Source organism: Zeugodacus cucurbitae, chromosome 4 (assembly GCF_028554725.1).
Source record: "Zeugodacus cucurbitae isolate PBARC_wt_2022May chromosome 4, idZeuCucr1.2, whole genome shotgun sequence".
Classification (NCBI taxonomy): domain Eukaryota; kingdom Metazoa; phylum Arthropoda; class Insecta; order Diptera; family Tephritidae; genus Zeugodacus; species Zeugodacus cucurbitae.
The window spans coordinates 23,146,982-23,173,197 of NC_071669.1; the positions used below are offsets into that span (position 1 = coordinate 23,146,982).

The following is a 26,216-nucleotide window of genomic DNA, read 5'->3' on the forward strand; positions in this document are numbered from 1 at the left end:
AAAAGGCTATAAGTTCAGTTTTGTATTTTCCGTGACTAGGTTAAAAGACTATGATTTAGTTAAGCTCTGGCAGAACTGTATTTACAGAAGCTTTACTGTACTGTCGTGTACTTCGATAACATTTCTGGTAGCTTGACATTTTGATGTGAACTCGGCAAAATCAAAAATAAAACTGAAAACTGACCCTATATCTAACAGTGTAGAAGCCGATGCTGAGAGCTATGGTTTACCGTTATATTGTATACGACTACTCAACACAGACCTTCTAGAAAGTACAAATAATATTTCAAAGGACGGCTGGACCTTTCCAGGTTGATTCAAGTATAGTCAAACAATAGAATACATGGAGGGGTGGAGTGCGCGCGGTCGGGTCTGCCTGAGCATTCGCACCTGCTCGACGCTCGGCCACTAAAACTGCTCTAGCTTCGAAAATATGTCGAATTGGTCTCTGGAATTTTAAATTTATATTCTTGGATAGTTTTGGAAGAGATTTAAAAGAAAACAAAAAAATCGATTTTTTAAGCCTGTAAAGCAGACTACTGCATTAAGATATCTGAAAAAAGTTACGCTGTAAAAGGCTATAAGTTCAGTTTTGTATTTTCCATGACTAGTTTAAAAGACTGTGATTTAGCTAAGCTCTGGCAGAACTGTATTTACAGAAGCTTTACTGATCTGTGATAGACTCAACTTAAAAAAGTAGCTAAGCTACCACAAGCTTTTGACCGGTGGATCGTGTATTTAAAATCTGCCTAAACTCTTCTCTTTTCGGTGACCAATTTCAAACTACGAGGGAACTTGAATGAAAAAGCTTCTTTTAGTTGTTCGATAGCGGCTTTTGAACTTTAACTTTGACATAGTGAGTTGGAAAAGCTCAGCAAAATTTGTAAATTATAATTATAGATACTCATTTAAAATATTTAAGGGCTTACAACTACTGAGTAAATAGCAGTATACTCATTTTTCACTTTGCGACGTTGCCAAATTTCACGCTAATAATAAAAGGCTAGATAAGCTACACCAAACAGTAAAAATTTTAAGCTCGAATTATAGATACTAATTTAGAATCTACTACCAGTATAAACCATACCTCTAAGAATTAATATTCTTACTGCGATGTTGCCAAATTTCTCGCTAATAACTACAAAATTGAGAAGCTTAGCTTTCAAATAACGCAGTCTTTAGCGATACACTTTAATATTCACTTAGCGGCGTTGCCACATTTCACTGTACTACTTGTTAGTCCCATAAAGGAGGCATGCAATGGCAAAATATTGATTATGCAATTAGATATGAAGCATACAACAACAACTATATATCGAATATTAAAAAGTAGGTGAAATAAAGGAAATATGAAAAAAAAAACAAATAAAAGTATAAAGCAAATCATAGAACGCAAAATGCAAATCAACGCTTAACGGTGTTCATTAGATGCAAAACAAAAGTGGAATTTTCTTTGTACTCCGTACTACGTCCTTTTGAATACGAAATCAGGCGAATCGAAATTAGAAATATAAAAATTGTGATTGCTATGAGGGCATGTGTTGTTATTGTTGTTGGTAGGTATTTTTTCTTGCAACTGCCAGAATATTGCATATATGGAGGTTTGTGTGTGTCTACTCATATATGCATATACATATTGGTTTGTGTGTTTTGGGTTCTGCAGGCAAGTGCTTGTGTGTGTCTGTGTATATGTACATATTTATGTAGGAGTATATAATAGAGTGCCACGCTTCCACGGCAGCCAGTGCTTACCCGCTCATCTGAAAACACAAACGATTCTTCTCCATGCTCTCCCGTATAATGCTCATCAAGTCGTTGCGATTCAATGCGGTCTTCCAGCATTCAGCGGAGTTGCGCTGCCGTTGAGCCAACACGGACGAGGCGGCCGTGGCGCTGGTGCTGTTCTTCTGTGGATTACGTAGCTGAACGCCATCGACAACATCACCTAATTGCTGCTGTTGCTGCTGCTGTTGGGACTGTTCCAATTTGTTCTGTTGCTGTTGTTGCATGTGCCGATTGTACCAGCAAGCTTCGCTGCCGACGGAGAGGCTACGCTGGCGTGTTTCATGGCAATGGTCCTGAAACTGCCGTTTTTTATTGCCATCGGTTTGTTGGTTGTTATTGATGATGGTAGTGATGGTGGTGGTGGTGGTGATGGTGGTAGTGGTGATTATGATGCATGTTGAGTGCATGAATGGATGAATGACATGATGTTCACGAGTTGTAGTTGAATGAAATGCAATAACGGTAAAGATGATGATGATTGTAATGTAATGTAAAGCAGTTGTTGGTATTGAAATTTTTGTGGTTGTAGTTGCGGTTGTTGTTGTTGTGGTTGTTGTTGTCGTCATCGTCATTGTGATGAAAATGCAACGAAAAATAGAAAATAAAAAAATAAATAATAAAACGAAATTAAAATTATATTTACATACATACATAATTGAAGTATAAAAATGCATAAAGAAAACGTAAAACTTAAAGCGGCAACAGGTAATTAGTACAGTTATAAATACGTACTTATATGGTTCATTTATTTTGTAATTCTTTTTTAGAGAGCAAGAAAAATTAATTTATGTTCTTCTATTCATTTGTATATATGAAGGAGATCACAGTTATCATACTTGAACAAACGAAACACCTAGACCCTCACGTATCGACGAAACACTTCGAACCTATCACAAATCTGTTCCGGAACCCAACATTCAAGATTTTTTACCGTAGTACCGGAAAGCTAAACCTTGCAGGAGAAATTAAGAAGTGCTTTTCACCTCATATTCCTTCAGATACTCCCTATATTCCTAAAGGACAATGTCCGGTTAAAATATATGCAACTACGGCAAGGTGAACTCATAGTAACGCCAGTATTAGGTGTTTGCTAGCTTCTACCGAGCTTAGTCGAAACAGAGTAGTCGAATGCTGCACCGCTAGAGGACAGCGGAGCTCCTACTTGTTCTCAGTCTGATCATATTGGGGTAGAAGTTCCTTTCAAGTAATTCCTTAGTACCAGACATAAGAACGAAGGTACCATAACAAATTGAAACAACGGAAATGCGGATTGGGGATGTTTTCGCATAACTTTCAAAACTTAAAGCTTCTAAACTAACCTAACCTTTGTAGACAAACATTCATTTTGGACTGAAAGTTAAAGGTCACGCACAAAATTTTGCACGAAACCAGTGTTCTGAAGCCTGGCACCCCATTCTGTAAGATACAACTCTTTGGACTCATGGAGAAATTGATAGCGATAACAGAGTTGTGAAGCGCACTGAATTCTGATCGTATTTGTAGTTGTTTTATATATTTGTATTCTCGCAACATGTTGCAAAGAGAGTATTATAATACGTAAGTCATAAAACTAAACGAGTTAGATATGAGGTTAATATATCAAATTGACCACTGAGATGGTAGTGCTGAAAATTTCCTAAAGTGGGCGATAGAAAATGGGCGAAATCGGTTTACAAACACGCCTACTTCCCATATAACTCAATTTTGATTTCAGTCTGATTCCATCACTTTATCCCTACTAATATTATAAATGCGAATGTAAGTTTGTTTGTTACGCTTTCACGCAAAAACTACTGAACCGATCATCATGAAACTTTGTACATATACTCTTGAAGGTACTAGAAGCAACATAGGGTACTTTATATTAAAAAAAATTTTTACGAAAGATAAAACAATTGTTTGTCAAAAAATCGTCAAATTTAGCTACTTCAGTAATGAAGTTTTACAGTCATGAAGTTTCAACCCTGAATACTGTAATACCGTATGTAATGTAATAATTCAATTGAATATAGTTTCAACTGTTTATAATTTTTCTATATTTATTGTGACTTTCATCTGTCGTTACATCCATATTAATATTATAAATGCGAATGTTACTCTGTCTGTCTGTTACTAACTGAATTGAGTTAGTGATTTTTAGTCGTTTTTGTTGGGACTTTTGCTCTTTCACGTCTAAACGGCTGAACGGATTTTGATGAAATTTAGTTAGGAGATAGACAGACTTTGCCGGTTATCACTAAAGGCACCACTGCAGATGAAATAAGTGAGTGTTTAAAAGCGTCAACGTTATGGGTGCACGTAAAAACGTTTAATGAGAGTGCAACTACACAATGATGTACAATCTGGACAATATGCTGCTGCTCTTCTTAAAATTGGAGAAGATCGTATGTCAAAGGATGGTAATGGCATGATTGCATTGGATCGTGAATTCTGTAATGTTGTGCATAATCCAGATGATCTAAATAACTTCGTCTATAGCGAACTGCTAACTAATATGAGGAATAGATAATGGTTATATGAAAGAGCAATTTTACCACCGACGAATGATATGGTGGGACAGATAAACGAGCAAATTATGTCACGCGTGGGAGGTGATATTGTTAAGTTTTTCTCTGTAGACACTGTAATGGATACTGAACAAGTAACAACATACCCTGTAGAATTTCTTAACACTTTAGAACTGTCGGGAGTACCTTCATACAAACAGAGGCTGAAAGTAGACGTTCCTGTCCTTTTGATGCGGAATTTAGATGCACTAAGTGTAATGGCACACGGTTGCAAGTAACACACCTCGGTCGCAATATTGTAAAAGCAATCATTATGCCTGGAATGGCAAAAGGAGAGAATGCTTTAATCCCCCGTATACCCATAATTCCGACAGATTTGCCAGTCCAGTTTAAGAGATTACAGTTTCCGCTGAAAATCGCATTCGCTATGACGATAAATAAAGCTCAGGGGCAAACATTAAAAGGTAGCCGGCATTAATTGCTCACGTGTTTCAAGTCCACAGAATCTCCATGTGTTGGCCAGAGAGGGAAAAACAAAGAATATAGTTTACAGAAATGTACTACAATAATAAGGCCTCTTATTTTTAGCTTCCTACATTATTATACTACTTACATTAAGTTAGTACTTCCTACGCTGACGATGTTGCGGATGTCACACTGTCTAACATCGGGGGTTGGCAGGTAGGTAGTTAGTAGTATTTTAAATCGATTTACATTATTTACTTTTTATATTTACTAAGGAAACATTCGGAGCTATCCATTATGTGCTTAGGTTACTTTTGAAGAAATTTTGATGTGAAGTTGAGGACCGGAACACGAAAGTGGGACATTGTTGCAGGGGGACTTACAGCCGGAGAAAACGGAAAAACTTATGCGGACGAAGTCGCGGGTAAAAGCTAGTAATATATAAGTCAAGAGCAAATGAAGATATCGGAATACAATTTTACAAAAAACTTTTTTGATTTCACTAATTTTTATCCTAGGCCTCGGATATCGAACCTGAAGAACTCAGTGCCTAAAGATAGTATTTCACCGAAAATATTGGTAAATCTCTCAGATATTTTAAATTCAGATAAAAATTAGTTAAATCGGTTCAGAAATTACCTCAGCTCGATATATAATAATTTTAGTAATTTTAGTGGACTATATGTCAAAAATATGGGTCAAATTGTGTGCTCTCTTAATAAAACTACATCAATAAATGCGAAGCTATAAAATGTACGGTTGCTCTCGATCGTAATCCTTCCTTACTTGTTTTCTTCAGTTTTCTTATATGAATTAGTGATTCAAGAGTATTGTCACACTAATGTTACTCATACGCCTTGTCGCTCAAATATCCTTTTTGATATATGTATATAGGCAATACCACAAAGTAGAATTTATAAAGTGTTGACTATTTTCGACGTATTTTTTAGGATATTTTCCTTGCCTCATGCGCTATAGTTAACTTTGTTCCCAGTAAATTCTTAAGGGTATTTATCTCAATTGCTCATAAATAAAAAAAATCAATTCAAACAAAAATAATACCAATTTTGCGTGCAACTCAAGCGATTACATAATTAACATAAATACACAAATCAAACAATTAGCATGCTTAAGCATTTTCTAGTAAGACAGATTTACAAATATTCACGTAAAACAAATTGACAAATATGCACTGTAGCAACAACATAAGAAATATACCCAATTAATAAATAACTTATCTATATTAAATTTAAATTTTTTTTCATAGTTGTTGCCACATATGCACAGCCATACATAGTTGTCACACAATCGAATGCCATTAATTACCTTTTGCTTGCGTGCCTTTCGCAGCATTTTGACGCGCGTCGACGCCTGTCGCATGTACACATCCGTCGAGGAGCGCACATAGCCCGCCGGTGTAATCGGTGCGCTTGTCACTGTCGTCTCACAGCCGCGACAGTCTTCGATTTTCAGCAACGTTTCCTTAGTGCAACATTTCAGACTCGTCGTCGTCGTCATATTCTCATAGAGATTCTCGTGCGGGCAGTTGGCGGCTGACACGTCAATGTACGGTGACGTTTGTTGTTGTTGTGACGCTGCCGCGTTGCACGTTTCCATCTGTTGTTGTTGTTGTAGATACAACAATTGCTGTTGCTCTGCCGCTACAGCGGAGGCTTTCATTTTATTGAACTTACTGCTGCTGGAATGACCTTTTGATTTGCCGCCTGCAATCGGCGCACCCACGCTAGTGGCCGTCAATGCGCCACTTGCCGTTGCGGCAGCAGCATTCGTCGCGGCTGCGACATCCTTTTCCTTGTCACTGTTGCTGTCATCGTCCTCATCATCCGATTTAATTAGTTTGCGCGGCCGATAGCGGTGTTGGCGACGTGTGTGACCGTGTCCGTGACCGGCATTGGACTTTGTCGCCGTGTCCAATATACCGGCACCAGCGCCGTTGGCTGTTTTCTTCAACTTTCCACCGTTTGCTGTAGCGGCGGCTGCTGCGGCTGATTTTGATTTACCCTCCGGGCTGACAGTGAGACGGACGTTGATTGTTTTGCTGCCGCAGTGTGGCACCACCACGGACTTGCCGATCGACTCGTATATCGTGTAGACGATGCCGACAATGTCGTCCTTTGTGATTTTGCCATGATGCCCGTCCAGGTCGTAGAAGGTGAAGGAGAACTGTAGCGGCTGTGTGGATTTGCCACCCTCAACGGAAACGTCGCAAGTGAACTCCTGTGCACAAGTTGAAGGGGAGAAAAGAAAAAACGAAAAAAACATAACGGCATTAGTTCGTATGTTGCTAGCAGACACAAATAGATAACTAGAAAAGTTGTGTAGTTGTAGTAAATATTGAATTGCGCTGACATGTTTAAAAATGCTGTCTAGCATTTATGATTTGCTTGCCTCTTCAAGTTTTCATTGAGGCAGACTCACATTTTTTTACCGCTTTACAACTTGAGTGCTCGCATACACACAGATACATACATATGTATTTCCCCCACTCGTTGTTTAGTCTAGGTTCTTCGGCCTGCCATTTTGCGTTTGCTTGTCTTGCAATTTCATGCTCTAATAAATCCCGTTACGCCACTCGCAATATTTTTGCTTAAAAATTTAGCCAATATAGGACAGTACGTGCCGTATGGCTGAGTAGTATATATACGCGAAGTGTTTTGCAAAATATTTGTAAGAATTCGACTGCAGATTCTTCATTGAAATGCATTACATTGTCGAGTGAGAACAGGAAGCGTAACATTTTTTGGCAATTAGCCATTTGCGTTTCAATAAAATTAATGGAAAATTTGTTGAAGAATTCAGCGTTTGCATTTGAAATGTTTATGGCGGAAAATTGGACTGAAATGGAACTGGTATGACGAGCGCACAATTTATGCTGTAATTAGTCAAATGTGCGCTTATTTGCGTTGTGCATAATTATTCATATTTTCATATAAATATTTGGTTAGGTTAGGTTAGGTCAAATGGTAGATCTCCGCATCTATAGAGAGAGCAGAGAGTTTCACTTAGACAGCTTCAACTGTCCTTTGTGACACACAAATACTCATGACGCATCGCCAAGACCCCTATGATTCGACAAAGCATTTGGACTCTGTTATAAAGTTCTTAAGCCGGTCTATGTCGATTCCAAACATTTCACTGGGTTCGGCGAAGGTATGTCTACCGAGGTGTTTTAATCTTAGTCTGACGAATGCCAAACACTTCACCTTTGAAAGGGTGTTGGAACCAGATAAAGAGGAAGATCTCCACACCGTTGGAAGGAGCATGTGGAGAGTGACCTGGTTTCTTTTGGTATTTCCAATTGGCGCCAAATAGCAAGAAGGCGGAATGGCGTGCTCAAGTGGACTGACAAATCACTTTCTATCTCTTATCCGTTCAATTACCAGTCAATTATTTGATAATCGCAATTTAAGATTCACCGTCTCTGCAGAGATGGAGTAGGCACAGATTGAGCAGTGCTGTTCTACAAAACATAACCTCTTAAATTCTCTCTCAGTCCAGAGGCTTTACTTTCCACTTCAACTAGTCCTCTTTAACGCTAGAAATAAATCATTTGGCAACAAGCACAATTTCTCCCCTTAACAAGCCCACCAATTTGGGTTGACGTAGAGTTCTTGCCTTCATGCAACAGCTGATGTGAATTTTGTTTTCTTACTAATTGCACATGTTTGCACAAATAACAAATAAATCTCCACACAAATCTGCAAGCCAACGAAGCAGCACACGGTACACGCTACGGCCAACAATCGAAACAAAATAAACGGTTTTCGGTTTTGATTGGATTTGGCGCGTGAGTACCGTAAGCTCTCACTGCAGAAGTGGCATTCGATGTTTTCGTAAACAAATCAAATTCAGTGTGATTTTTCCACCGTATTTGTATCTAGCTAGTGAGCTCGTTGTTTACATCAACACGCTGCCATCCTCTCACCAACCTCGGACCAGACTACCCACATGGCGCCCCATTGCGCGCTTTTAGTGCAAATGCAAAATCCACTGTTACGCCGCAACGCGTATTTACGTATGAGATTTTAATAAAAAAATGTGGAAATTCAAAACAAAACCGGTTTCCGAAAGCGGCAAAATCAGGCATCATGCCTGCTGCCACTCTCGGTGAATAAATAAATATTGCAATTTTGTGGAAAGATTAAAAGATTCGTTGGTTTCGGCTGCACTTTGCAACGTTTACGTATTTTTACTATTTTGATGCATAACTGTGAAATATTTTGGGATATAAAATATATCGGAAAATTGAAAAATCTTCAAAAAATGATTTTGATTTATTTTTTCAATCAAATAATTCCTCAAAACTAAATATTTGCTTTTGATTAAATAAAATACATTTTTTATATTCTCGCACCATGTTGCAAAGAGAGTATTATAGTTTGTTCACATAGCGAGCCCATTTATGGGTCAAAAATTATATCTCAGAAACTAATCGACCGACGACAAGGAAATTCGGTACATAATATTTTCTTGACACCCTGATGACACGGCCGGAATAAAACTTTACACAATTACTGTATTTGAGATGTGGCATCAATTGTGAAAAAATTGTCACTTTTCAAGACCCCGGATACCGAACATGAGGAACTCAGCTCTTATGGGAGTTTTTACAAAAAATTTTGGTAAATCTCTCGAATATTTTAATGTAATTCAGAAGGAATATTTTTCTTTTAGTAGTATATGTATTTCTGTACTAAAAATGATTGAAATCGTGTCATAACTTCCCCAAGTTATCATATACCTAATTATGGGTCTTCCAAAAACACCGTGGGCTTTATTCAGCATATATCGGTTAATATGTAAAATATCTAATCTTGGATAAAGTGTACCTTGGTGGTTAAAATGTATGAAATTGATTCTGGAATTACATCAGCCCTCATAAAACTTGTATGATGATTTTCGTTATTATATTGGAGTTTATGCCGAATATATGGGTCAAATATTAATAAATCACGAGAGTATAAAATGTTCGGTTACACTAGAACTTAGCCCTTCCTTTTTTTTTCATTTGCTTTTGTTTAAATAAAATATTTGTCTAACCTTTGACTCTTTGGAATACTTGTATTACCACTTCTACATAAAGATAACTCTATTTTCTAAAATACAACTTCAATGATAAAGATTTAGATTATCTTAGAAGTTGTTGCCGTTATCAGCGTTGGCATTAGTTCCATGATAGCTGACGTGGAACTGAATGTCTTGGGAACGACATAATGTTTCGAAAAGAAATTACGAGAAAAGAAATACAGAACATTTAATAATCCAATCAGGCTGAACTAATTACGAGTATAAAATTACTACTTTAATCAACTCCTAGGTACAAAATGGGCCATAATTATCCTCATTAAATATTTAGTATGCCTTTAAACCCTCAATTAAATAACATGAAAATGTCAAATACGCGAAAATTATTGCCAAATAAAAAATCGAGCAATAAATAAAATGCAAGAACAAATGGCTCTAGGAAATAACAGTGAATGCAAAGAATTAAAAACGGATGCTAGAAAAGAATGCATGTAAGTCAACGGAGATTACTAATACTTTAAAATGAGCGGGGGTTGAAGACTACATACAATTTGAAGAAAGTTGGAAGAAGGAGCGCCGCTGGCGGTGATGAATGCCTTGTAGGCGAGCGCGTGCGATAATCTACTGTAGGTATTTCGGAAATTATTACGCCACGTTGACTTTTATGACATTACACACGACTTAATGTCATTTAGGTAATTGTGGCGCCTAATGCGGACATATGTACATGGGTTTGCTTAATGTACAGCAACACGCCTACACGCAGCATAAATTTATGCTAAACGCAGATAACAACAAAAAATGTTAAGGATGAGCTCCGCTACATAGTACTTGGCCTGAATGCCATGCCACGCATTAAATTTCCCCACTCCGCTCCACTGAAAAGAAGAGGTGTGAGTTGCATGTGGCGTAGGGTTGTGCGGTGGTAGACGCGAAAACATATTTCACGCACCGTTGCAACTGGCAAATGGCATGACAGCGAAAACAAGAACGCTTAGTAAGCTAAGATGTAGCTATATATAATACATACATATGTATATATAAATAAAGTGATAAATTTTTTTGTGTATAAATATGAATTAAATATACATTACAGCACATTCTTGCTGTAAACTCGAGTTTAAGTGTGTTTAAGTTCTTTCATTGTAGCGTTGCATGATTTGTCAAAAAAGATCTCAAATTTTTTTATACAGTTTCCAAAATTAGCAAAATTTTGAACAAAACAGGTGTGAATCTCGATAAACACTAAATAAATTTACTTTCACTATTGTTTAGTGTTTAGACACAATTTTTCCGCGCAATAATGTATAACTCTTATATATGAAGAGACCTCTGATTCTATAATGATATATAGTAGTGTTTTCATAACCTCATGGTGGTGTTCAAGAACTGTTCTTTAAGTTTAGAACGTTAGCAATATTGTAAAATTATTATTTTTTCAACTCCTCACAGAAGTAAATATCTATTAGTCCTTACACCCTGTGTTATATTGCATTATACACCTCCAGATCTCTTTAAAGCATTATGTTTGGTCTTGCCATCCAAGTTACTTAGAGAGTTTGGGGAAATTAATCATCCAGAAACATCTACCTTTACTATGTAATAAAGTATGATCCAAAAGTATTCGAGTAAACTTAATTTACTGTATTTTAATACTCGTTTAACTATATTTACTATGTTTTGGAGAATTTCTCACAGTACAGTTTTATCCATTTTGTCTTCTGTATATTAGTATTAAGCAAATAAATTCTTGTATAGCCTTTTCGCACAGCCAAATTAATTTAATACGATAAAATTTTAATTGAGAAACCAGTTTTCACACAGCCGGCTACTCGATCAGCTGGCAAACATTTTTATTTTTCGTGTTCACAAGAAGTTGGTAAGGTGATTGCGATTCTATCAACAACCACAACCAAATATATAGCGTGGACAGCAACCCGAGAGTTTCACTGTTTCAACTCGATTTGTATTCAATTAAGAATTAATGTAGTAAAATAAGATTTTCCTAGTAAATCGATCTAAATCAGCGCTTTAATCGAGCAAAGGCCGGTTAATTAAGCGATGAACTCCTGTGCGAAAAGGGTATTATTGTTCAACCAATCAATTAGTTGAGACGAACTGAAGTTCATTGTTTGGTGTGGAAACTTACATAAATTTGTTTTGGACAGGTTGTTTTAAACTTGTTCGGTCAATTCAAATCAAGCTTTGTAGAAGTACAAAGAGGTAACTAAAATCATATGGAGTCCAAAAACTATTTCTCTTTTCGGCATTACTATAAAAAAGAATTCAAAGTGCTTTGTGGAGCATAGTAAGGGATCTAGATTCATATTTTTTATTGAAATTAGTAGTCTAATTTATTGCTTCCGCTCTCTCGTTTTTTCAGTTTCCAAAGACTGGGAGTTACAAAAAATTTGTAAAGCATTTACCGAATTCATACAAATAACTTGAAAATATTTGAATATTGTTACAACAAAAATTTTTATTTTTCGTGTTCACAAGAAGTTGGTAAGGTGATTGCGATTCTATCAACAACCACATCCAAATATATAGCGTGGACAGCAACCCGAGAGTTTCACTCCGTTTCAACTCGATTTGTATTCAATTAAGAATTAATGTAGTAAAATAAGATTTTCCTAGTAAATCGATCTAAATCAGCGCTTTAATCGAGCAAAGGCCGGTTAATTAAGCGATGAACTCCTGTGCGAAAAGGGTATTATTGTTCAACCAATCAATTAGTTGAGACGAACTGAAGTTCATTGTTTGGTGTGGAAACTTACATAAATTTGTTTTGGACAGGTTGTTTTAAACTTGTTCGGTCAATTCAAATCAAGCTTTGTAGAAGTACAAAGAGGTAACTAAAATCATATGGAGTCCAAAAACTATTTCTCTTTTCGGCATTACTATAAAAAAGAATTCAAAGTGCTTTGTGGAGCATAGTAAGGGATCTAGATTCATATTTTTTATTGAAATTAGTAGTCTAATTTATTGCTTCCGCTCTCTCGTTTTTTCAGTTTCCAAAGACTGGGAGTTACAAAAAATCTGTAAAGCATTTACCGAATTCATACAAATAACTTGAAAATATTTGAATATTGTTACAACAAAAATTCGATTTTGCAATAACCGGAAGCTCAAAATTCTACTCCGGGGTATGTTGTATATATAATTTCCAACGTCAATATGCTTGATCTATGTGTATAGAACACCGACGCATAATTCCACTCAGATTTTCTTAAATTCACTCACTGATGTAAAAATTGTGCATTGTTTATTTCTTGAAATCAAATTTATGATCCTCACAGCGACCCATTAAAATGGCTAACACATTGACTAGGCATAGCCATACATACATACATATGGTATGCCTTTCGTTGCATCAGTTGAATGCATTTGCTGGGTGCAACAGTCGCCTAGGCGCCTATCGACAATTCCGCAGGCGATTAGACAACTACCACTGCTCACTAACGGTACGTGTAAATAATAAAGCAGACGTCAAATTGTATTTGCCAGCAATTTGAAGATTTTTCTTGGAAATTTTCGCTGCATGTCTTAGCATTTCCACATCGCTCAATCTGCATTTGCTTGCTCAGCACTTTCTAATCAGCAATAAAATCCGTCGAAAAATGTAATTTGTTGAAAATAATTTTAAATTGGAAATCACACCGTCCAACAACAATCACTCTGCAACGTCAAACCGCGCAGTACTCATAAGAAAATCCAAAAACGATTATCGTAATAAATTTCAACTCGCACATCTTTAAGGTGCGTCCACGCTACGGGGTGTGGATAAGAGCTGCGCATGGTGCTTGCTATGAACAGTTTTATTTTACGAAATGTTTACGGCTCTTGGCGGGGGGTGGAGTTCTTTAGTTTTGGTTTATTTTTAAATTTTCTATTGTTTTTAAGACAAAAAAGTTAATTACTTTTTAAAATATTTTTTTGTTTGCGATGAAAAAGATTATTCGAGAGCAGAGAGAAAAACTTGAACATAGTTTATCTAAAACTTTTCAATCGCTGTTAGTTTCTTATTAAAGAAATCATGAAGACGTCGTGTGTCGAATGAAATACCACGAAACTTCTAATTTCATCAATAGAACAGTCGTCAACCGACGCTTTTTCTTTACATCACACTCAATGTCAAACAAGACTCAATGATACATGAAGTTGAAGGCTTTAAAAACCACAAGTTTTTGAGTACGAACAAGGGTTAAAGGTACGGCCAAGTGTTAGCTCTGTGACAATAAGAATCAAAATCGGGTAATCATGTTGTCTTCGTTATGTATTCTAAACAAACTTGTGACAACAGAGCAGGGCAGAGCTTTCTGACTATGTTAGGTTCTTACTGAAAAAAAAAAATTAAATTTCTTTGCTGTTCGATTGATGAATTGTTCGGAAAAGTGAGAACCGAGAAATCTTTGTCTTCATCCCGAAAAGGCTGAACATATCAGAAGAAAGTGATGAGATAATACCACCTCGTCTACGACTAATGTACCGAGTCACTAATTAGTGAAAACGGCAGTACATATTAATAAATTAGACTTCTATTTGCTTCAGCATCCACTCCATTCTCTCGACTTCGACTCCAGAGGTTATTTCTTATTCCCAGCCATGATATTGTTCATTGAAAGGAAATCTGGCAACAGTGAAGCGCTCAGGCTGAGACTTATTTCGAAAGAAAAGACAAATATACAACAAAATTGGTATTTAAAATTTTCAAGGCCAAATGGAAAAAAATCTCTGCTTTTCCCCACTAGATTTCTTTTCTTAGAATGATTATTACCCGGAGGTCTCCCAGTGTGCAGATATATGAAACTAAGTGCCCACTTAGTGACTTAAATATAATTATTTCCCCAACTAACAAAAAACATCTTGTTGATATCCAGTAGACGTCTTCCTACATTCATACCAAAGCACTAACAAATCCGTTTCCCAACCAACCAACCAGTCAGTCCATTCAACTGTGCATTTAATTAACTCACCTCCAAGCGTATGCGCTCCTCCTTGCCGTGCTGATGTGAGGAGTGCCGTTGATGTGATGCCGGTTGTTGCCCATCAATTTCATCCTGTTGAAGATGTTGATGTTGTTGTTGCTGTTGACTACCAACGGCCAACTGTTGCTGTGTTGCATTAATGAATTTACTGGCAGCACTTTTGCTGCTCAATTTCAAATGTTGTTTACTGCTGACATCCTTCGCGCAGTGTTGTTGTTGTTGCTGTTGGTGGGGATCACGGTGTGACGCTTGTTGTTGTTGCCCACTGGCACTGTGATGAAGTTTTTGCACACTGCTGCAGCCAACAGTGGCGCTGCTGTGATGCGCTGCCGCCGTTGTTGTTGTTGTGGTGGAAATTAGATTGACTACGGGCGAACGTAGCGGTATATTATTTTCACGATCGCTCACCATCAGTAAATCGGGTGGGGCACTGCAGGAGGATGAGGCGCGCACCTGATGATACATCAGCTCCTCGGAGTCGGTGGTGCATTCTTGTACTGCAAGTGAAAGAGAGAGAGGGGAGAGTGAGATGATTAGTTGTTATGTTAATATATGTATGTATATAAAGATTATAATTATAACTGTGTATTTGTGTGTGTGTGTGTTGCATTCATTAAATCCTAATGACTTTACACGCGCTGTTATTAAATTGACAACGTTGTAATAAATAATGTATTTGTTGTTGTTGTTGCCGATGTAATTAAATTAATGCGCCGTATATCCGACGCCGTCGCTTGCTAATACAACACAACAACACTCGCACAACTACTTTATCAACTGCAATAATTCATTTTTAAGTTCTTTATTTTGCTTTTTGTTTTTGCACACTTATTGCCTGTTGTTGTTGTTGTTGCTACTGTGTCGGGTCGTAAACAATAAACCTGTCGGCAGCTTTACTGCCACACAAATGTTACTGTACGCGACTGGCTGTTTTAAATATTTGCACGAGTTATCTTGCCAGCGGAATCTTGCTTATGCCTTTTGTTGTTGTTGCTGTTGTTGTTTGTTTTGGTATTATTATTTTTTTTATTTTTGCTGCTACCAACGCTTTGGCGTTGACGCTGATTACTGGCGGAATTTAATGCCAACTCGCATGCAATTTATCGAAAACAAAGGCTTAAAAACATTTTTGTTGTTGTTGCTGTTGTTGCCACTCAGCCAGGCAGTTAATGTAGTAGCAAGAGCACAACAAAGCGCGGCAAATACTTATTTACAAAAACAAAAAATGCCATAAGAATTTTGTAATTAATGGTGATGCATGCAATGCCGGCGCCACAAAAGCGTTCCAAGTATTTCAGCGCGCCTTCACCCCCCCTTTCTCTTCGCTGTCCCTTACATACAGCAAATGCCAAACGCTTTGCCTTTATGGAGTTCAGTCGACTAAAGTCCACTTGCCTTTGTGCGCGCGCGAGCCCTCATTCAACCGCGCTCTGGTCAACATTTTGCGCAGCCAAACGCCAACAACAGCAACAACACTCGGGTGTGTGTGTGTAAGTATTTCCATTTGAAAGACAACACTTGCGCCATTTGCCGGCAACTGTTGCCGGTCGCTGATTCAGCGGTCGCATGCAGTTGTCCATTTTGTTGTTGCAATTATTTCGTTGTTCTTCTTTTTTACACTTTTGTTGTTGCTGTCATGCTACTGGCTGTTGTTGTTGTTGCTGCTGTTGATATTGCGCTGGTGTTTGCCCCCACTTTGCTGGAATTAATGAAAGCGCCGACAACTTTTATACTGACATATTGCCCCTTAAAGTAATTTATTTAGTGGCGGCGTTCGCTTTGAAAGCCATCGCGATGGCCAATAAAAGCGCAAACAACAACAAACGCATTCATATGTATATACAATATATATGTATGTGTGTTTTCAAGTACCACTAACGATATTTGCATATGCGATGTTTTGTATGAAGATAAAAAAGCTTTGTTTTCGCAATAGAACTCTACTATCATCGCTCATTATAAATGAAAGTGAAGTAGAGCGAGAAGTAAATGACAAAAAGCTGGCAGAAAAAAAACGTTCGAAGCTTCAAGAAACATTACAGATTTTTTTCTTGAGAAATAGTTTAAGCTTTTATTGAGCCACGAAAGATTCTGAAGTGACTTGATGATGATGATAAAATAAAAATTTGTCCAAATTTTTGATATGAGGTTTTCAATAAGAGCAATAGAGAATTCGTTTGCATGACTACCACAGAAAATATTCGGTTATCATTGAGCGGGAGCAATTCCCATTCTCAGTAACATGCTGGTCTTAATCATCACGGAAGAAGTACGGCCCACTGACACCGTCGGCCTATAAACCACATCAATCCGTATTTTTTCGGGATGCAATGGAGACTTATGGAGTACGTGTGGATTTCTGCCTGACCAATAATGCATATTTCGCTTTAGAACGACGTGTGAGAAACTGATTTGGGTCTTCCTCAATTGCTTCGCTAGACGCTCAATTAATTATTGATCAGACAGGTATTACGATTATTAAGGTTGAGGCCACAGATTAAGAATTTCGGTAAATTTTAATAATTTCGACTCGTTGTTGGATCGTATATTTTTCCATGATGAAATGGCAAACCTTTGGCTAGGTTGGGTTAGGTTGTAAGACTGTTTCCCAAAGGGAAACACACGTAGACTTTAATATATAGACCCTTGTGAAGCTTGGATCCCCACTAGATTAACAATTAGGAGTCGACAAAGCGCCCTGACCTTACTACAAATCTGCAGAGATTTTTAAGCGACAAGTCGTTTCTACAAATGTTACAAAACTAAAAAAATGTATAAGTATCATCTCGATTAATATAGTTCTTGATTTTTCATTAAAGTATGTCAAATCTCGGAGAGCGAGCAACTTCCCTGAAGAAGTAGAGAGAAAAACGAATGAAATGAATGGAGAACTTTGTTAAACCTTTGGAAAAATATAAAACAAGAGAGAAGAAAAGAAAAGTGGCGAATCGAAGACGCCATAAGTATCATCCTACATATAACACAGACGTAACGACGAAACGGTATGTGCTGTGCTGATCTCTATTATTACATTAATTTTTAAATAATTTTTTTCTGCGAATAATCTAATAAAGAAGAAGCCTAAATGAAATGTGAATAGTTCTCTAAAAATATATTTTCTATATTAGTTAAGACACTCCAATTACTTCTTTGGACGCTACAGAATACAACTTCTGGAACCACACTTTCTGATTGCCATTTATATTGCAATCAATTATCTTTCAGTAGATACACAAGTGTATTTGGCAATTGGCCACTCTAACTCTATTCATTGCTAATACGACTTTGTTGAAAATAGTTTTTATGATTTGCAAACATACAAACAAATCGAGTTTAGAGCCTGACGCAATGCGCCGGAAGAAAGAAAATATTAAACTAACAAAAGTATTCAAAAGAATTGGCTAGCCAGCAACTTATTATTGTTGTTGTTGTCGCCATTCGAATGCATACAATTATCACCGTAAATTAATAGCGGAGTTGAAACGTTTGACAGCATTGCGAAATGCAAAATACAAACAGTTAAATGATTTATCTGGCGCTCAAGCCAAACAGAGTTGTACCCCAGGCGTTGAAGGCAATTACCAGCTTGTAGCGTGCGCAATTTGAAAGAATCGCTTTTAGTTTTCTTTTTTAAAATACCATTTACCAAATGTGTCTTTGCATAAAAGAATTGCTTGTCGGTTGTCTGCTATCTTATCGGAAATGGCAAACAAAGTGGCAACACGAATTTTTACACACCATTTTCAGCTACTTTATTTAGCAATTCACTTTCGAAATTACCTGCCAGATACCGGTGTGTTGTAATGAAATGTTCTGCGATTGTAGCATGACAAGCAATGTTTGTCAATAAATAGGAATGTGTTTTGGAAAACAGTCAAGGTCATGTCGAACATGATCTCTTTGGGGCAAATACCTTGAAGCAATCGCTGGAAGTTAGTGAGGAGCTTGATAATGTTTTCATTCTTTAATATTGGGTTTCTTGCTACAGGTTTTCTTTATAGTAGTGGGACCGAAGATGGTTCTTGTGAAGTTGATAGACATAAATTTAGACATATGCTTCGATGTTTGACCTTATTTTTCCTTAAGGAACTTAAATTTATTACAGGCAGATAATATGGGGAATGTATATTACGTAGATACTTCGAGATCTCAAATCGACATTAACAAGATACACATATAACTAAAAAAAAACTACAAATTAATTTAATCGATAAACTCTACTAAATTTATATCGATTTCTAAAACCAATCATACGATCACTATTTCGCACAGTTTGTCTTATATTTCTTAAATTTGCCTGTGTGTTGACACGTTTATTGTGAAGTCTAAAAGCAAATTGCATGTCGCTCTGACAATGCTGGCGCCAAAGCAAGAGTAAATTTGTCGTGAATCTGTCTACCTAAAGTCTTTAAAATTTATGATTTTCGCTGCAATTTGCATACACATATGCATATGCATGTATTTCTAGGCACTTCTCCAATCCCCTTTCTTCTTTGTTGACCGAATGTTATCTTTATTTATGCGCTCGCTACAACGACGACTTTGCCACTCAAGTTCACAATGGAATTTGTTTATCCAATAGACGCCTATACTTGGCGCTGATGAAATAAAATGCCAAAAGGCAACCAATAAGTTGGAGTGAAATAAAGTCACTAAACTTGTGATATTCATGGACTTATTTATCCGATTGTATTGTGTTCAAATATAAAAGTGGTAACAGTTTTTTTAAGTTCAAATAAGAGTAGGTAAGACAAAGCTGCATTTGAAGCGAATAAAGTTAAATTTACATAGCATCAAGATATGTTTAGATCACATTTCAGTTTTCTTTTAAACAAATCTAACCTCAAATATAAAATCTTAGTTTTAAAATATTCGAATTAAATGCCCTTCAATTCTAAAGAATTTAAAAAAATATTACCCTTTAAAAATGAAGAATATCTTAATTATAGCGGTTTTCAATTGGATTTAATTTTCTTAGAGGGATAGCTGTCAACCGAGCTGTCAAAATAATCATATGTTTTTGACTTTTATATTCAAAATATTTGAAAAATTATGATTCAAAGGCTTAGTGCCAAATAAAATGTGAAAATCAAGGACATTTTTTTCGAAAACCGTGGAAATCATACAAAGTACTTTGTACAGATCAGGCTATAGACATTTCCCCAGTACATTAGTATGGAAATTACCATAATTGTCATAATGTGAGAAATTCTGAGGAGACTCTCCAGTCTCCCATGCATATGGCAAAAATATATTTGAGTAAGGTTTGCATGTCGAAGATTTTAGTGGTCCATACCTCCTCTAATTAGTATTAACTACTATACATTTCCAACTGTGTAGCAACTCAAATATATATAAATATATTTATGATTTAAATTACAAGGCGGTGGAATCAATATAATTTAAACAGGAATAAAAAAATAAAATAGAATTGAAAAAAATAATTAAATTATATTTATATTTTTTCTATTGTAAAGCCTATCAAGCATATTAAAATGGCGCCAGACTTGTTTATTAACTGTTTGTTTGAGCCTGTCAAACTGATAAGAGAGTTCAAACTAGACAGTTATAAAAAATATTCACGGTTACTGAATGAGCAATTAATGTCTGCCAAATAAATAAATGTATTTAAACAACTAAATAGGATTTATCAGTGAATAGGAATGAATTTTACTATTATTATTTGATAACAAAGCAATAAATTAGATAGAAAAATGCACGTGGGCGTAATATTAAAATTATATTATATTACATGTATTTATCTAGTTATATTTCAATTTGACTCCAATTAGTTATCTATAAATTAGTTATTTAATGGTAATAAATGCAGAAATTTGGTAGACCTACGATAACAATAGCGTTTCTAATTACCAATCAATGCCTTAATTGTTATAGATATTACGCCTAATAATAAACAAATATCAAATCAACAATCTATTAATAATTACAGTTATCAATAATAGCAGTCCATTTAGGTTAAACGTAGTAAAACCTGTTTGTTTTATGTGGAAAGGCGCTTTTATCTACTACTATAGTTAATAAATCAATTACTAAGTGAGTTATAGATATATCATTTATAGTTCTTTTACAAAATTAATTCCTCGTATTTTACTTTCATTTGAATCTACACTATCTACAAATTAAATTATGTTTATTAAATTTAAGATTTATAAGTATGAGAGCAATTGGTTAATTAAGATGTTTCATAAATTTTTCATAGTAATTTGAATCTAAGAATGAACTATAAATTAAGTTATTTTGAGTTTTACTATAAGATGGGCTGAAATCTTATGGTTATCAAAAAGAACTCATACTATTTTAATTAAAATTCGATGTTATTATTTTCTGCATATGCTAATTGACGACATTAAAGCGATTTTCCAACTTTTCGTAATCATTTTGATTTAAAAGCAGTTCTCAATTTCGCTCATTAACTCTTTAATGGCGAGAAATCATTTCAAATGAATATGTATGTTCTTGAGGTCTGAGAACAGTAATAAGATCCATAATTTATGAATGATGTGTCTAAGCTGTTCATGTGATATCTCTGAGTGTTAGCTTTCTATTTATCTGTTTGACCTATCTTCGTCGCCAGTTCATTCATCAGCATCGTTGCTCTTGACTGTTTTGGTTACCTTTCGTAAAAAAGAGTTGACCTTTTGAAACTTATAGCCATTTCGCACAGGTGCTAATTGATCAATTAACCGGCATTTGCTCGATTAAAGCGCTCATTTAGATCGATTTACCATACAAAACAAAAATCTAATTTTTCTACATTAATATTTGATCGAATTTTTATTGAGTTGAAAATGCGAAGGGCATAGACTGATTTCTCAATTAAAATTATAATTGATCCATTAATTCGGCCGTGCGAAAAGGCTATTAGTATACTTAATATTCAGTCTGGTGTATTATGCTTTCAGAGTAATGATGATTTTTCTAAGTATAATGTCCATAGACTATCGCTCACACCCTTATAGTCGCTCGCTGTTACTTTGCGAAGAGCATTTTGGTGATAATGTTTCCTTATAAGCCGTTATTTCTTATATTTAAAAGCAATTTGTTTAAAGAGAGCCCAAATTAAATGTCTAATTATGAATCAAAAACATTAAAATAATAAAAATCAAATGCTCAGAGACATTGACAGATTACAGACGATAGTTACTGAGGTCGTAATTTAAAATACCTCAATGGCATTGGAAATAACAGTTAATAGGCTCATAAAAGTCAGGTTCCGCGACAAGCAGCCACAGTGATTAACAGACGCCAGCAGTAAAACAACAATAACAACATGTGGGAATGTGGTTTGCTATGAAGACTTGACAGTTTGATAAATATAAGAATATATATGTATATGTATGTACTGCACTCCCTCTCCCGTCACTTATAGGCATTAATACAGTTATCTACTTTACTTTATTAGTTTACTCAATAAATTAGTGAAACATCAACACATAATTTTCTGCTGCAGTGAGTGTAGACTTTCTTTATTTTTTTGTTGTTGTTTACGCCAAAATACCAGCGGCATGAATCATTCGACGCGCCAGGCATGCCAATGTGCAATTAATTTCGCACAGCATTGTAAACACGGCAGCCGGCATGACTGGGCTCAAGCGTGAGACACAACAAACAAACGGAGAACAGCGGTGCATCCACAATATATCATATAATATATATCCATGTTTGTGTGTGCCTTTATCGCGAAGGGGCGCGCACGTTCGCGCGGCGTCAGTGATTGTGTGTGGCGTCGCGTTGTGGCGGTGTGCGGCTTTTATCTTCTAATTTTCAATTCAAATCGAATTGCATTTGACGTGGCGCGACTTCAAACACTGCGACAACAACAACAATGCAGACAATACAACAACAATTACAATAAGCGAGTGGCAATAAAATAATCGCATGCAAAATGTATGCACGTGCGTCGATATGTATGCATGTAAGTATGTATGTGTATATGTATCTAAATATATATGCATTTCCATTTGTATGAGCGCGATATCTCCAGCATTTGTTTGCATATCAAGCCACCAATTCCTTTTTAAAATTTCGCTTTTTTTTCAACAGCAGCGCCGCTTGGTGTCGCCACAGCCACTACCTGTGCCCTATTAATCAAATGTGTGGGTATTTTTACATTCTCGATTGCATTGCGTCGGCCTATAAATGTCATATTCAAATGGATTGCGCCAACCGCGGCACGCACACACGTGTTATGTTTGTTGGTGTTTGCTGAGCGCAAGTTTAAATTTATGAACCTCGAAAATATATTTATGACACATACCCACACACACATTACTATAAAACAAATACATTTTTTACGCAAAAAGTCATAAAAAGTTCGGCACAAACATACATACACACACACCACTCCATCACTTTGTTGCTGTGCGGCGTAATTCGTTTGATGCTTAATTGCGGCCAAGTCAAAGGGAAATTGTAGCGAATTGTAGCGTTTCTTATCGTTGCGGAAAATCTGCGCATACCCTTTGTTGGGCTTATCACACTTGTGTACTTGGTCAAGTGGGTGAGTATAAAACCTCGATTGGCTTAATTCCAGTAGCAATTAGTGTGTGCGACGAGCGATTGTTGATAAAAGCACATGAAGCGTTAAGAATATACAATGGAGCTTATAATGATTATATACGTATATGTATATTAATATAAAGTACGTTCGTACCTGCCTTTTATGGACATGTGAGTCAATTAGTGACACAAACAAGTCAATATAATATTCTTTTAATCAATGAAAGCTGTTAAGGTAGTGATTAAAAACTGATTATAGAATCAAGTATTTACATACATGACTATCTTCTATAATTGATAAATATGTTTTTTAGAATTAATCACTTCAGTTAATGCTAAAGCTGCTTTCACCAATAAAAACTTTGCCACAAAAGCTTTCGCGGTAAAGCTTTGGGGTGTTCAGAAATGATTTTAGAGTAAATTATAAATAGTTTTTCAATAAAATAATACGGAGTTTCTAAAACGTTAAACTTTAATCGAACAAGCGATTTCTTTTAATAAAATGTTTTGGAGTAACTGATTTTTTATCTATGAAAGTAACTGATTACCTAAATTGGGTGAGCTTTTCCACTTTATCAGGACCACAGGGTGGTTCAATGAGGACTCGATAGTGTGAGGGATCGCAGTCCCAGTGGTATCACAATGGGACTCCCAAAGGCCTTGGTGCGTCGTTAGACAGCCACTTAACCTAACCTAACTAATTACCTATATCTGAATATTAGAGCTTTTTCATAAAGTTTCTTGTTCAAAGTCAATATTTTAAACTTTCAAAACTAACATTATCGTTGAAAGTTTTGACAAATTTAATGCTTGAACTCTAATGGAATCGAGAAGCATAAATTCTGGAGAGTACTATTACCAAACAATCAACTGTTATGTGTAATGTTCAGATTGAAATCTACCAGAAAAATTTAGTTTGTGAATTTCTTTGAATATTATTATAAACTAAAATTTTGACACAATGCAAAAATATAAGTTTATTTTGGATATAGCAAAATATAAAAACATCACTGAAGGAAAATGGTTTAGTAAAAGTGAAAATCCCAAAGCTCACCGTGGATTATACTTTGAAACCCAATAAATGTATCATAAATAACTCTGGGATTAATTTTAAGAAATAATTTTAAACAGACATGGTACATAAGCCACTCGGGTTCATAAAAAAGCATGAATCAGAGAAGATTGAGAACTGAGTCTTACTTCTTATGCAAAGCCACAAAGTTGAATTTATTTCGGTAGAAAGTGACACAGAAATACTGAGAGAGTGGCTGAGAATAAGCGTAATATAGCCGAGAACGAAGAGAAATACGCTTAATGAAATAACTATAGAATCAAGTTCTGTAAACATTATCTAAAAATGTTTATTAGGTCCTTACAGGTTATTGTAAATTGGACAATTATGTTTTCGCGGAAACCAACCAAAACGGACGCTGGAGGTAGTCATCTGAGATTAGCATGAAATTAATGGAATTGAGACTTTAAGAAGGTTTAAAAGTTAAGTAAATTTATTTAACAATATACCAGCTTGATCCTTCTATTCTTTATTTGGAAAGAGGAAACCTCAAGATTCCAATTTCTTATTACCTTGCACATTTTATTGAAATATATGTCCAGTAATGAAAAGTGAACTCATTTCAAGCAACCCATCAAATGTATAAAATATAAAATGCTAATGCTTTTCACTACAACAACAACAACACGCCAACAATCAACGTCAAAATAAACACCATAAATGAATATAAAATCACTATCTTAACAGAAATCTAAACAACGAGTTTGTTTGAAGCTTTCAATCGCAACGTGTGTGTCTCCCGCAGCGATCGCCAAGTGAATACCTAAACACAGAGTGACGTCATTTTGTCACACAACACGCTTTTAGTTATCATTAATGATAGCTAATGTAGGTGAAATATGTGTTATTTTTGTCACGCTGTGTATTTTTTGCCGGTGGAATTTCATTTTCATAAAAAATTTGCTTGTAAATATGTGAATGTTGTTGTTGTTGTGTAGATATGTATTGAAATTCGTGCCTTTTAGGCGCCACACACCTGTTGCTAATGCTTTGTGGCGGTCTGCTGCTTATCAATTAGGTGGTTTGAGCCAACCAAATGTCCACTATATTACTGTTATGTTGCGAAAAGCATTTGCTGCAACAACAATTTCTTTTTTTGCTTTCAAAGTCTATTCTAGCAAAATTGAAATTAACATAAAACTCACATTTTCACAAGCGTGTTTTAGTTGTTGTTTTTGTTATCAAAGTTGTTGTTGTTGTTCGCGGCATTCCCTTGAGCGCATTGCTTAGTTGGCGCGTTTCAAGCGTGTCGGCGTCTACTGGCGTCTACTGACAACTAATAGCCGGTAATTTTTCAACAGAAGCGCGCGTCTGTATTTTATTATTTTTACACATTTCAATTTTTCATAAAATGTTTTGTTTTTAGTTTTAATTTTTTTGTTGTTGTTTCCTTAATTTTTTTGCAGTATCTTCTGTTTGAGTCGCAATGAATATACACGCCAGCTGGCTGGTAGAATTGCCTACTATATAATATAATATAATAAATGTATGTATGTATATATATATGTATGTATGAGTGTGTGTTTGTGCAAAAGTTGGCGCTTTTCAAGTTTTGCGACGAGAACGTTGCCTTTATTGTTATTATTATTGTAGTTATTTGTTGTTAATATATATATAAGTATATACATATGTAGAAATGTTGCTGTTTGTAGTTGCCGGCCGCTTTTTCGGCGCTTCACAAGCCCACAAAGGCACACACACACATACACACTCATAGCAAGTCATAGGCGTTTGTGCCAACCGCCAATTTAATTTACAAATTAATGCAATAACCATTATAAGCGAAGTGAAAATGAGGCATGGCAATGCACAACAACAACACAATACATACAA

At 35.9% G+C, this 26,216-nt stretch overlaps 1 protein-coding gene across 1 annotated transcript in view; it reads right to left on the reverse strand.

Moving 5' to 3' along the window:
* The window catches only part of LOC105214581 (protein naked cuticle), a 140,396-nt gene that overhangs the window by 3,065 nt on the left and 111,115 nt on the right, over positions 1-26,216 (reverse strand). Inside the window, exons 2-4 of the mRNA XM_011188089.3 lie at positions 14,780-15,288; positions 6,084-6,995; positions 1,753-2,084 (exon numbers count right to left, since the gene is read on the reverse strand). Of these exons, the coding sequence (XP_011186391.1) occupies positions 1,753-2,084; positions 6,084-6,995; positions 14,780-15,288 (1,753 nt within the window). The remainder of the gene's footprint in view (positions 1-1,752; positions 2,085-6,083; positions 6,996-14,779; positions 15,289-26,216) is intronic.